Source organism: Topomyia yanbarensis, chromosome 1 (genome assembly GCF_030247195.1).
Source record: "Topomyia yanbarensis strain Yona2022 chromosome 1, ASM3024719v1, whole genome shotgun sequence".
In the NCBI taxonomy this organism is placed as follows: domain Eukaryota; kingdom Metazoa; phylum Arthropoda; class Insecta; order Diptera; family Culicidae; genus Topomyia; species Topomyia yanbarensis.
In genome coordinates this window covers 190,204,349-190,219,018 of record NC_080670.1, presented here as the reverse complement: position 1 = coordinate 190,219,018, position 14,670 = coordinate 190,204,349, and the positions used below count along the sequence as shown (strand labels likewise).

At 41.9% G+C, this 14,670-nt stretch overlaps 1 protein-coding gene across 6 annotated transcripts in view; it reads right to left on the bottom strand.

Annotated features, from left to right (window-relative positions):
* Positions 1 to 14,670, bottom strand: part of LOC131685017 (progestin and adipoQ receptor family member 3) — a 70,267-nt gene that overhangs the window by 38,449 nt on the left and 17,148 nt on the right. Inside the window, exon 1 of one of the 6 annotated variants that reach the window (XM_058968396.1) lies at positions 282 to 1,008. The exons of the other annotated variants lie outside the window; for them this stretch is intronic. Within the exon in view, the coding sequence (XP_058824379.1) occupies positions 282 to 308 (27 nt within the window). The 5' untranslated portion in view covers positions 309 to 1,008. Of the gene's footprint in view, positions 1 to 281; positions 1,009 to 14,670 lie in introns of those variants that run through there. 6 annotated transcript variants of the gene reach the window in all.

Sequence of the window (14,670 nt, the reverse complement as noted above, 5' to 3'; positions counted from 1 at the left end):
AAGTCACAGAGGTTATTATTTGTCACTTTAAGTACCATTTACACGATCCGTCAGTCTTCCGTCGCCTGTACAGCACGTCCACGAAGCGTCAAAATTATGCAGTTTCTATGGATACGTCCACACACAACATCAACACCACGACAAACTCGATTCGAAATTGTAAATTGATGGCCACCCCTCAGTCAGTGCCTCCCGTATATTCCGAAAACAATATATCGTTTACTTGTGAAATTTCAAAACTTTGACCACACGTGGTCGCAACCTACGAATGTCATACGTACGTTATTATAATTCTCGTTCGGTTGCATCTTACAACACGACGGGTTGGTCCGGTCAAGTAATTATCACTTCTCCACTCAATTTATTGGACACTTGTTTGTTTGCTTGCTGCTTTGAATCACGTTTATATCGAACCGTTCCGTAATTTAATTTTCCTCCAACAAACATCAATCCAACTTTGTCATCATCACCGAAAACAAGTGTCCATCGTCGTTAGAAATCACCACTGCTGAGGCAAGAACGATATCATTTCCAATCCAACACCAATGCAAAATGAAAATTCAGTTTCCGATCGCTGAGCACCGCGAAAAACTGGTGGCTTATTGTGGGGTAGGCTCAACGATTTCACACCACCATGCGCAATTATCTAACCTTCCGGCGGTTGTTCGACACGAAAGCAGCTGCTATTCTAGCGATTTCTTTCTGGGCCACTGTTGATTATTATTGTTTAAATTCTATGTTCTGCACTGTGTGCAATTTTTTTCCATCGCTTCACACTCCCCCTGTCCGATTCTACTGGCAATGGGTTGTGGTTACTTGCTGTACGACGGAACGGCAACCCGCCCAGCTGTCCCAGAATTCGTTGGCCCAATTGAATAGTGCCTTCGCGTTGAAACTACACAACACTTGACCGATCGGCTTGCGCAACAACGGTGAAGATAATATCCTGCGCACGATGGTCCCTGCCGCACCACGCAGAACAGGGTATGGTCGCAGGTCGATACACCACAAAACGCGAACAAAGACTGAGTCTGGCGAGAAGTCAACTAACTTCTCGTGGTCTGCCGCTGCTGCGCTGGTTTAGCATTGCACATATGCTTGAATGGCGTGAATTTCTTGCACTACCACGCGCCCTCTGTCTGCTGCTTGCTAGCCAGCGAATTGGCTGCCGACCTATCGGCTATAGTACATTGGAAGGTGCAGGCGGCGAGTAGAGTAGCCTTGGAAGAAAAAAAATGTATTTTTCGCTCTTCGTTTCGTCGCGACGCCTCAGGGGTAGCAAGTATATTGCTTTGATGAGAACTAAGTCATTTGGTGGCTTCGTCGGTCGATCGGTCGCTTCGGAGTGCTAGTACACGTAATTTGCCACCCTCAAGAAGAAGTGCTATGTATATATAAAAGCACATTAATTTATCATGAGATATTTCCAATTGCTTTACACCAGATAGACAAAGTTATTTGAACTTGATCGTTATATTTATGTACGTAGTCGAATAACTAGACTGCATAAATATGTCCGTCGTCTATATTGATCCGGGGATTTCCCCAAATGCACGTGGTAGTTAGCCTACGCTTCTGGTGATGGTACCTACAGTATTTATTTTTCTTATATGTTTCTCTATGAGTAGAATTATGATGGAAATGGGGCCTTCTAATAAATAAATAAAATACATGGTGGATATTACTAAAGTGGTGCACACGGAAAAAAAGTTGTTCCCAAAATCGTGAATAAAGTGCCATGAATTCTGGAACAATCACTTTTTTACGTTACGAAAACAGGACCATGACCAAAAATCATGTGTTTCATAATTATGTTCAACTTCCCTTCAGTAACACCCACATAACGCTTTTATTAGTGGAAACATTTGTTTTTGTTTTGTGAACTTCAGTCACACTTTCCGCTATGTCACTACTAAATCGATTTTCTGTTCGTAAACTAATTCACAACTTCATAAATATTATTCATAAAACCAATGGTTAACTCATGATGTTGTTCTTAGATTTAGGAACATTAGTTCGCAAAATCAAAACATTCTGGATATTTTATCGTGAACTAGTTCACGAAACTCGAAATTTTATTCATGAATCTCTTCAATTCTCGTGAACTAATTCATGATTCCTAATATATTAGTCACGATCCAATATCCTTGCTCGTGAAATAGTTCACAAAATTATGAAATATTTTTCATGTATTCGTTAACTGGTTCATGATTCCTAGTATAATAGTCACGACGGACCATGCGTGCCCGTGAAATAATCACAAAATTATAAAATATTTTTCATGTATACGTGAACTGGTTCATAAATCCTAGTATAATAGTCACGACCTACCATTCATGCTCGTGAAATAGTTCACAAAATCATCAAATATTGCTCATGTATTCGTGAACTGTTTCATGATACTTAACATAATAGTCACGACTTACCATTCGTGATCGTGAAATAGTTCACGAAATCATAAAATATTTTTCATGTATTAGTGAATTGGTTTATGATTTCTAGTATACGTTTGACAATTCGTGCTCGTCAAATGGTTCACAAAATTATGAAATATTATTCATGGATTCGTGAACTAGTTCATAATACATAGCACATGATTTACGATATATGTTGTGTGCTTGTAATATTTCAAATACATTTCTTATCATTTTCAATTTCATGCAACAAGATAATGAAATTTGGGGTAATATTCGTGGAATCATTTTTGTTCCATGCACTTTTTCATGAAATGTTCAGCTGCTGGCGGCCTGTGATAGGTACGAGTTGTAGATATAAGAAAACTATTAGAGCCTCGAACATCGTTATTCATTTGATAAGAAGGTTCAGTGTGATGTCTTGACAGAAAACAAAAACTGCGTTGAGCACCACAAATCGAGTTGTTGATATAGTTCACAGAGTAAAACTGCTGATATCTTGAACATGAGTCACATTACGCCACTTGTCAAATTGAAAAGTTAGCTCTATAATAAAATATCAGGATAACGTGAATAGAAATTACGAAAATCGTGACTAAAATCTTGAAATCATGAACATAAACCAAACTATTCGTGACAAAAATGTCAAAAATCGTAACTAATATCCTGAAATAAAGAACATAAATAAACATAAATCTCTACTCGTGACTAAAATATCACGACAACGTAAATAGAAATCACGAAAATCATTATAAAGTTCCTGAAATCGTGAACATAAACCACATTACTCGTGATTAACATATCAAAAATCGTGACTAAGATCCTGAGATCATGAACCTGAATCATGACTAAAATATGACGATAACGTGAATAGAAATTACGAAATGCGCGAATATGATCCTGACATCATGAACGTAAATCCCGCCAGTCTTAAAGAAAAATCTGATAGTAAACTCATGAATAAAACAGCACGGTAACGTGATGAGAAATCACAAAAATCGCGAATAAGCTGTCGGCTGTGTATTCCCAAATTATGAACAAGAATCATAACAAAAACTAAACATGTCTAGGGAACAACCACAGTAACCAAACCAAACATTCGAATGTAACGCCATGTATATATTCGGGGTGAACTAGTTTTTAGAAACACAAATAGTTTCACGAATACGAGGTTTATTATTCACAATTTCAGGAATTTGGTCACGATTTTCGTAAATCGTTCAGTTCACAAAATCATGATCTTTTGTTCATTTTTTATGAACGGATTTTTTCCGTGCAACAGGAAAGCAACACAAAATGAACGAATGAAATAATGGGACTGAAAACCCATAAAAGATAATTAAGCTCTTCTGACGGGATATGAACCTTTACACCTCCTGGTTCAAAGTTTCGATCCATTTCTTGTTCGGAAACTGTCTAACTAAGAGGATACCAGCAATCGACTCTACCTCGAAACACTGGTGTAAGCCTTATCGGTAACGGTAACCATTTCTTCGGTGTCCGGTCATTTGGCCGAATGCCATTTAAAAGGTTAATTGGCCGAATACCATTTGGCCGAACGGGTCAATTGGGCGAATGCTATTTGGCCGAATGACGATTGGCCGAATGTCGATTGGTTGAATGTCGATCGGTCGAATGTGGATCGGTTGAATGTCGATCGGTCGATTGTAGATCGGCCGAATGTCGATTGGCCGAATACTTCTTGTCCGAATACAATTCGGCCCAACGCTATTTAGCCAATACGAGTAATTAAGTGAGTAATACATGACAAAGCGATTGTTTGACCTCATAATTCTAGTGGAAAAATCACACTAATTGAGATCGTGCTGGATTTATGTTTCCCTTATATTATTTGTGAAGCTCATCTAAAAAATCTAGAGATGGGCCATTCGTTCGCGAACGGTTCAAGTGAACTGGTTCTTCGAAGAGAATGAGCGAACGGAAGTTCTTTTTAAAAGAACGGTAGTTCTCAATTCTCTTCAAAGCGAATGAACTGAACCTGATCCAAAGCCGTTTGGCGAATTTCTCGGACCGATTTTTAGGCGAACGAATGAAAATGAACCGACTTGCCGTCCCACAAATCGCTCTCTGTGCTCTCCCAGAATGGAACCGGCGAAGAACGACTCATCACATTCTCTATTTCTCTAGTTATACATCATGAAGAAATCGCTACCGTTGATGAACTTGTTAAGCATACAGGGGTATAATAGTTTGGGCAGCATCTGTTTGGTTCCTCTCCAAGAATCGAATGTTTTGAGAGACATTCGCTAGATACAAGTAAAATATCAGCTGAACGGAAGAACGGTTCATCTGAACTAGTTCTTTTTACAGAACTGTTCAGTCGGGAATGGTTCTTCGAAGTGAACTGTTTCGCCCATCTCTACTTTAGGCCATCAGACGAGCCCACTAGAAAGTGGTTTGGAGTGAGAACTGCTGCCTTTTCATCATCGAGAGGAATGTGCGTCAATGGCCTGGAGTTAATTGTGTTTTCTATTTCCACCAACGCGTTTCTCAAAACCTCCTCGTTTGGTAGTTTAGGCAGTTTCATTTGTTGTAAATTCTTTTTCACTGTTTGAATCATCCTCTCCCACGCGCCACCCATATGCGGTGAGGCCGGAGGAATGAATTTCCACGCGGTATGTGGAGATACTATTGCAGAAATCAGTTTGTTTTGGTCCATCCTTTGCAATTCGCTGGCAAGTTCTTTGGAGGCACCTTGAAAATTTGTGCCCCTATCGCTGTGAATTTCTATGGGGACACCGCGTCTAGCCATAAAGCATCTTAGTGCCATGATGCAGGAATCGGTGCTCAGCGAGTGGGCGAGTTCGATATGAACCGCACGGACTGTTAGGCAGGTTATTAGGACTCCCCATCTTTTCTCCGTGCGACGCCCAAGTGATACAGTCATAGGACCGAAGTAGTCTATCCCAACATACGCGAAGGGTCTAGTGTATGCTGCTAGTCTAGCTATGGGAAGATTTCCCATCGCTGGAGGACGCGGGGTAGCTTGGTCCAGCTTACAGCGCTGGCAGTTGCCATGAAGTTTCCTGTATACTGTTCGTAATTTTGGTATGTGAAAACGAAGTCGAAGCTTATTAATTAGAGATGGGCGAAACAGTTCACTTCGAAGAACCATTCCCGACTGAACAGTTCTGTAAAAAGAACTAGTTCAGATGAACCGTTCTTCCGTTCAGCTGATATTTTACTTGTATCTAGCGAATGTCTCTCAAAACATTCGATTCTTGGAGAGGAACCAAACAGATGCTGCCCAAACTATTATACCCCTGTATGCTTAACAAGTTCATCAACGGTAGCGATTTCTTCATGATGTATAACTAGAGAAATAGAGAATGTGATGAGTCGTTCTTCGCCGGTTCCATTCTGGGAGAGCACAGAGAGCGATTTGTGGGACGGCAAGTCGGTTCATTTTCATTCGTTCGCCTAAAAATCGGTCCGAGAAATTCGCCAAACGGCTTTGGATCAGGTTCAGTTCATTCGCTTTGAAGAGAATTGAGAACTACCGTTCTTTTAAAAAGAACTTCCGTTCGCTCATTCTCTTCGAAGAACCAGTTCACTTGAACCGTTCGCGAACGAATGGCCCATCTCTATTATTAATAGCCGTCTCGTGGTTGCGATGGAGAAGATTCCGATGGTAGTGCTGGGCGATAAGCTGCGTGATGGGATGTGTTGGAGAGAGGATTATCGGGTTATGTGATTCCAAGTCGGTGTGCGGCAGGAACTAATTCGACCCCTGTTGCGGATAACTTTGTTGGAGTCTAAGTAGGGAGATTCACGAAGCAGCTGACTCCGTGAAGGAAGTTTTAAGTGCGAGCTACCGACAGCCATTTCCAAAATTGCAGACTCCTCTGGATATGATTCAAGTTGTGCTTGTCGAAAGAGAAGGTTTTCGGCTTGTAGCAACTCTTCCTTTTTCAGGGGATCCGTTTTGCCATTTTGATGACACCTTCTGTTCATAGTTGTCCTGGTCGAGATGGCTTTGAATCTAGCGATCGCACGTAGTACGAAGGCAGTTACTCTACGTAGTCGTACCCAACTGGAAAACTTTTCAACGTTGATTATGCGTTCGGTTGCTTTTGCGTGCAACAGCAAGTGAGGTCGGCTTTCTTCATTAGTGCTTCCCAATTTGCAAGGCATCGCGGGCCACTCGTTCGTTGATTTGTACAAAAAATCGGGACCTTTGAACCATCTACTATTTTCTGTTACATCAGGAACTCGTTGCCATTTCGTGCCGTCGTCTGCTACATTCTCTTTTGTTGGCACCCACCGCCACTCACTTATATCTGTGGTTTCCAGTATTTCGCTAACTCGAAATGCAACGAATTGACTATACCTCCGATGATCGGAGTGCAACCAGCACAGCAAGTCTCTGGAGTCCGTCCAGAAGAATCTTTTCGATATTTTGATTGTAAGGGATTTTTCAATGCTGTTTGCCAGGCGAGCACCAAGAACTCCGGCTTGCAATTCCGATTTTGGGATCGATAAAAACTTTAATGGAGCAACGCGTGTCTTAGCGCTGGCAAGCGTGCACTCTACCATTCCATCGTGCTCAAAACGCAGATGCACTACTGCGGCGAAGCCGCTTTCGCTTGCATCAACAAATGTATGCATTTCTATCGTGGTGTTCGTGGACATGGGTGTTGTTACTCGGAAACATCTAGGAATCTTTACCGTTTCCACGCTCGGTATGATCTTTAACCACAAGTACCATTTTCGCAGTAACTCACCTTCAATCTTCTCATCCCATCCGATTCCCGATCTCCAGATCTCCTGCAATAGTACCTTCAGATAGATTAGTACGTGCCCGATCAGGCCCAATGGATCGTACAGCATCATCAGCGTGCGCAAGACTTCTCGTTTCGTCGGCTTTCGTGAGGCTGTTAGCAATTCAGGATCGTGTTGAGAAGATAGACGAAATGTGAATGTGTCGGACGATGTGCACCAATACATTCCCAAAACCTTTTCATTTGATATTCCGGTTCCAACGTCCAGATTCTTCTCTCCTGTTTCCGCTTCTTGTAACGCTTCAAGCACTGAAGGTGAGTTTGAAACCCAGTTTCTCATCTCAAATCCTCCGAAACTGTGAATTTGTTTTACATCTCGAGCGAGTTGAATCGCTTCACTTTCCGTTTCAACACTCGTTAGCATGTCGTCGACATAGTGCCTTCGAACGATCGCGTCGACTGCAACGGGATGCTGCGTTTCGTACTTCATAGCATTCATATTTTTAATATACTGCGCACTGCTCGGCGAACAACAGGCGCCGAATGTCATGACACGCAACAGGAACACACTGGGCTCAGTTTTTGACTTGTCGTCTTTCCAGAAAAATCGCTGACATTGCTGATCCTCCTCCCGAATAAGGATCTGGTGGTACATCTCACGGATGTCCCCACTGATACCGACTCGGAATTCTCTAAACTTGTGCAAGACTGACAGAAGCGATGTTAGCTGGTCTGGACCAACCAGCAGCATAGAATTTAATGATATACCGTAAGCAGTTGCTGCTGCATCCCAAACAATACGGATCTTACCCGGTTTGTTCTGATTAAATACGGGAAAGGTTGGTAAATACCAGATACGCGAATGTGGAATGGCAAGCTCTGCGGCGGATAGCTTCCGGATGTAGTTTTTGTCTATGTACTCTTGAATTTTGTTGTCTAATACCCTTGCTAAAGACTCATTTTTCGCTAATCTCTGCTCCAAACATTTCCATCTCCTCAATGCCATTGGTTTGCTATCTGGTAGTCTAACGTTCTCATACCTCCACAGGAGTCCTGTCTCGAAACGACCTTCATTCTCACACGACAGGTTTTTTAGTAAGTCCAGAGCTCGTTGGTTTTCGCCAGATAGTAAAATCTTGGTAGACTCTCGCACACCCATGCTATCCAGTGAAAAGTAGTTTTTCATGGCCTTGTGAAGTTCATCGTCGGTTTCACAAGCGCACTTGTGCGCACGAATAGAATGGTGGTTCACGAAGGGGTTGGAAATGTGATTTTCGTTGAAATTTCCGTACACTGTCCATCCGAGTCGTGTTTTGACTGCTACCGGTTGATTATGTGTACCCTCTCGGCTCTTCATCACGTGACCGAGGCTGGTATGGTCCAGGCCAATGAGAATTCGAGGGATTGCATGACGGTACGTTGTTATCGGCAACCCTTGAAGATGCTCGTACTTCTGCTCTAGTTCCTCCATAACCATCGTTTGATGAGGCAGCTTCAGCTCCTTTACGGTGCGTACACCAGCAAGTCGGTACTTAGTGGTTGAGTTTGCAGCGGCTGAAATGCTTAGGTCAACTTTACGAGATCCTTCCTCAAACCGTCGCGTTCCCCCCGTCCACTTGAGACAAAGCGGTTGCAGGGGTCCTTCAAGCCCTAAATGACTGGCCAGTCCCTCTTCGATTAGGGTTAACTCAGAGCCATCGTCTAGAAAGGCGTATGTCTCGATTTCCGTGCTCGGCCCGTACAGGGTGACTGGAACAATCCGAAACAGGACATTATTAGTATGTACTTGATGTAGGTTGCAGGTTTGCGAAAGTGAATCGTTTTGTGGAGGGTGTGTTTGACCTGTTGCTTGACTAGGATTGTGCAGAAGTGGGTGATGTTTATATTTACAGCCATCATACCCGCACTCTCTCTGTAGCCGGCAGCTACCATTGTGACGGCGAAGGCACCTTTTGCACAGATGTTGCTCTTTCACTACCGCCCACTTCGAGTCATGGCTAAGCTCGCCGAAAACCTTGCATTTCACGATGGATGTGCAACTCTCTTTGCACACCCGACATTGTTGTAGGTCACTAGTGGAGTGGGACTGCTGGTGTTTCAACTTAACGGAAGATGCCTGCGATGACGATCGGCTGTTGCCGTGAAGGTTTACATACCGGTGATCTTTCTTGATGCCACGAGATCTTGGATAACTAGCCGGGGTGACCAGCACAGAACTAGCGTCTTCCGCCGTCGAGTACAACCACGCACTGAAGTCGGATAGCTTAGGGCAACGCAAGCTTCTGGCAAACTTTGCCCAGTCTAGTTTCAGACTAGATGGAAGCTTTTCAATAAGCTCGTACCGGAGGGAGGCATTGTACAAGAACTCTTCTACTTCACATGCTTCAATCGTGGCGCACAGATTTTCAACTGCCAGCGCGAAATTAACGATGGTATCAAGTTGTTCGATATCTGGAGGTGGCAATACTCGGATTTTGCTTGTAATTGCGTGGATGATTGCTTCTGGTTTCCCAAATAGCATTTTTAGCGTCGACATTACACCTGTAACGTTTGATGGATGTAGAAGCCGACAACGTACTGCGTTTAACGCCTGACCTTTAAGACTCTTTCTCAAGCGCAAAATGTTTTCTTCGTTAGAAAATCCGCACATTTGAGTAGATGAGTTGAATATTGAGAAGAATAGCGGCCATTCCTCGGGGTCCCCGCTAAATTCTGGTAGATCTCTAGAAACTGCTTGTCTTGCGGCGAGTTGACTTCGGTTTAAAACAAAACCATCTATCTCAGATAGAGCGGTCTGCTGTCCTAACCTTCCTTGATCTTGTCGATCGTTAGGTGTAGATCGTTGACCAGGAATAAAAGGATCGTCGTTGGTGACGCTCCTGTTACCTTGGGGTGTGGTTACTGTATAAGAATGGCTTTGATTCCGCGAGATGGCCGCTGTTCCTTAAATGCCAACTTTCCGTTGATCGTGGAACGAATATCGTTCTTTCTTATTTTCGCTCGTAACACCCGCAGGGCTTTGGCATCTTTTGACGTCCTGGATCCATTCTGCTATCCTTGGCATCGACAATTCTGTCCCATTATCGCTTGCACCTGATGAAGCGTCGGCTGCTTCCAAAAGGACACTGAACTTTTTGTCCTGATATTGCTGCTCCAATTGTTCCTCTACTTCCAATCTACGCAAGGCAAACTTCTCCTTAAGTTTCCTTTCTTCTTCTAGTTTGAGCAGCTTTAGCTCCAGTTTCAGCTTACTAGATCGATGTGAGGATTGTGAAATCGCCTTGTTTGTTGCAGGATCGTCTGTTACGGGTTGTCGTTTGTTCAGGTCTGCTTTATCGGCGTTTTCACATTGTCCACAGCTCCAATCTCTTTCAGCCACTCCGCCGGTCACTTCCACACACATAAAGTGAAACCATCTATCACAAGTATCGCATTGAACCATGTCGCTAGTATTCGGTTCTCTGCACAGATCGCAATCACCTTGCGGATTCTTTCTTCCGAGTTGATCCGAATTTGCATTTTTTGACCTTGTGCTAGGCATACTGTTAAACGAGATTTTTATATTGTTGGCAACAAACAGTGGACCGAGAATTTTCCGTGTTCGTATAACTTTATTGAAGAAATAAAAATCTCCTGAAATAGGACAGCTTTGAGTTCAGTGTTGTTCGTTAATGCTTAGACTTACGTTTAGTAATCCTCGGCCACCTTTCTCTTCCCGAGTTTCTTCCGCCTATATTTGCACTATCTACCAATATACGGATTCGGAGCAGATGGATCTGCGGACTAGCTACCTAACCTAACCGTAGTTTAATTAGGTTTTAATTCAGTTAATAATTAATAATTTTAGTTACCTTTAAGGCTCAGTAGTGACAATAATTCAATAACTTAATTATTAATTTAATCCAATTAATATCTTGAAGAATGTGGTAATTTTAGTATTAACTTACGATCAAGCCGTGCACATTGTTTAATCGCTTTGATGACAATTTGCCTCTGTCAACTATCACGCCTGTCATACGATGTCGTCACAGGGTTGCAGCCTTTGGGTGTTACCCTTTCAATTTTTATCAAGGTGCGTGTTGCTCGAAATAGCGCAGGTAATAGTGCATAAACACAAAAATTGGTACCACTATTTGGGTCATCGATTAGTCAACGGTATAGGGCCAATAAATATTCTGCTAAATCAGCCAAAGAGTATTTGACCAAACGGCATTCGGCTAATTGACCCATTCTGCCAAATGGCGCATTCGGCCAAGTGGCTCTTTTGGCCAAATAACTTTCGGTCAGATGACCCTTTCGGCCAAATAGCATTCGGCCAAGTGACCCTTTCGGCTAAATATCATTCGGCCAAACGACCCTTTCGGCCTAATAGCATTCGGCCAAACGGCATTCGGCTAAATGACCCATTCGGCCAAGTGGCCCTTTCGGCAAAATGGCCCATTCTGCTAAATGTCCTATTCGGCCAGATGACCCATTCGGCCAAATGACCCTTTCGGCCAAATATCATTCGGCCAAACGGCCCTTTCGGCCAAATAGCATTCGGCCTGATGGCCCTTTCGGCCGAATGTATTTCGGCCAAACGGCGTTCGGCCAAACACCTTTCGGTCAAATAACCTAGAACCTTTTTAATGGTTAACACAATTTGAATTTTTTTTTATTATAGAGGTTTTAACCTTAGGGTCATTCGCCTCTTTGTCAGGTTAGAAAAATCTCTAACCCTATGTGCGGGGTTGGGAATTGAACCCAGGTGAGGTACGTACAAGGTAATCGATTTACCAACTACGCTATCTCCACCCCCCAAAAGTCGAAATAATATTTTTTTATTTAAAATATTTGCAGAAGCATTTTAACATTTACATTGGATATATGAACAAACTTGGTCGTGTACATATATTCACAAATCATAATTACGCCATTCGTGGATTGAGCTTTTTACATCGATAATTATTCCGTAATTAACAGTTGTTTTTCAATTAACCTGTGATGCCGTTCCTCGAAATGTCCTTGAGATCAAAATCCCATTCGAAGAAAATACATCTCACTTTATCAAACCAGTTCTGAAAAAAATATTGAAAGTTGCTAACTCACGTCTTATTTATCTCAGATATTTTTCGCCATGCGTCACAGCCGATTATCGCCAGAAAAAAAACCTTACTCTAGTCAATGTGGATCTCAACACTATACGAACTACGTTTCCAACTTTTGGTTAACCTTCAAAGCTGTGCGTTGTGACGAAACAGTTTGAGCCGTACAAAATAGGCTCAAATATACCTCCGCGCGCCAAGTGGGCACACTTGTAGAAAGGTGCAAATCACGAAGCCGATTTTTCCTTCAAGAAACGCTCTACGCTCTCTTGGCCATTCACCCGGCCATTAATAATTTGACAGACTCAACCGCCGCCGCCGTTATTTGGTTCCTCTGAATGTCTCGGCGAGGCGCTTATTTAGTTGACCTTGGTACGGCAACCCCTGTTGGTGGTGTTGCAAAATGCTATATACAAGAAATATATCGACAATACCCTCTCCATCCATCGAACCGGAGGAGGAGTGGTTCAAGTAATGCGCGAACAATCCGCGGTCAGCTGTCCCACAGTGTAACGGTAAATGCCACGAGGTGTGCGGAGATTCGTGGTCGTGTTCTCGCGCCGAATAGATGATTGATGCCGGTGGGTTTAATGACTTGGGCTGTTTGTGAGTAGAACCGGAAAGTGGAAGGACATTCTGCTTCCGGCTGTCATAGATTGATCCTAGCTGTTTCAGTTATCGTCAGCGGTTTTGATTGATTTCTTGTTTGAGTTTACCAAATCTAGAGCTTGCATTCAAAACGACATATCTACAATGAGTGACTCTCTTTGTTTACTTTCTCTTTCGATTGTTCGGCGTCACTATAGTACTTTTCACTTATTTCACAGTACAGATCGAAAGACGATGGTCACTCATTGTAGATGTCTTTTTAAAAAAAATCCTCAAGAAATTTATTTTAAAGTTTCTAGCTGGCGTCCAATTTGAGTAAAAACGTCTTTTTACGATCACTTACCAATTTTATACAGTCTCTGTGGAATATTTTAAAAATTTTGGTTACAATTGGACTCATTTCATTTTTTATTGGACGAAAAGGGAGTACACATTACCGATTATCTACTGCCAGGTAATCTTGGATGCACGATGTGGAGTGTGTCCTGATGCCTAGTGTGCGCTCTACTTAAACGTAGTGGAAATAACCCTCTGGATAAACGTAAACAATTTAAGGCAAGCCAAGGTTGTTTGTTTACAATTTTATTTAGGATGCTTTCAATATCAACTGAACTACTTCGTTTAATTAATGCAAGTTCATGACTTGCGATAGCAGTTCTATCGCGATTCAACTGACCGCTGAAAACTGACAGAAAAATAAACATATTTTTCCTCGCCTACTGATTATATCAAAAGAGTTTCATCACAAAGTAAATAGTTATTAGAAAGCCCATTGTACGGACTCTCCAATTACACTGAATCAGAATTAAATTCTTTAGATACGGTAGCGGTTGTATGTGCCAAGGTCAGGACCCGAGTAAAGTCAAACTTCGAAATTGCAGCAAATTGAAATTAAATTTTGAAAGCTTCATTTGGTTGATATCATTTTGCTATGCTTGTATACTTTGAGTTATATTTACTTTATGGTTTATGCGCTGTGTATGTAAAGGCAATTAACTTCCATCAGTCAGTTTTGTTAATGACGCAAATGTCCATCACATCATTTGGGGCAAACCCGATAATAACTGGTTTGTTTAATTTGTTGATTTCCGAATTAATATAGTTCCGGTTACTTTGCTTCTTCTTCTTCTTCTTAATTATAGTTTCTCATTTAAAACTTATCCAAATGAGCGGTGACGATGCATTTACCTAGGGCCATATTGCCATTTTATTCTAGTTTACAGTTTAAAAATAGCCACAGTTTTTGAAAAACATTGCCAACAATTTTGCTGAGTTATTTATTCTCTGGTCTTTATCCTGAAATAGTACATTTTACAATTTTTTGCAGAATTTCTTTCAAAATCCATCGTTGAAATTGTTTTTGGACCTGCTACAGTGATAGTTTTTAGCCACACCATATTTTACCTTATCTTTTTAAATATACAAGTAATATTTAGCTTACCGTCATCGAGGGCTGTTTTTTCGGTACATAAACATTATCCAGTAAAATACTGACTGGTTGTTCGGCAAAATTGTACCAACGTTACCGAACCTCGTCAAAAACTTACAAAACGGGTACAGCAAATCATCTGTCAAGTCGCCATTTTCAGAGGAAACTGCTGACTGACCAGTGTTTTTTGACGTTTGGATAGAACGGATTGCGGAGAGTTCGGTACCAAATTGTTTTACTGACTTGATTACCCAACGGTTTGCTGTTCAAAACCCCAGCAAAATTTTACTGTACCCAGTAATTTAAATTAAGTGTGTGTTGTTTAAAAATATCTGAATGAATGCGCTGTACCGAACGAACGAATGGCGAGGGAAACAAACGAATTATTCCAT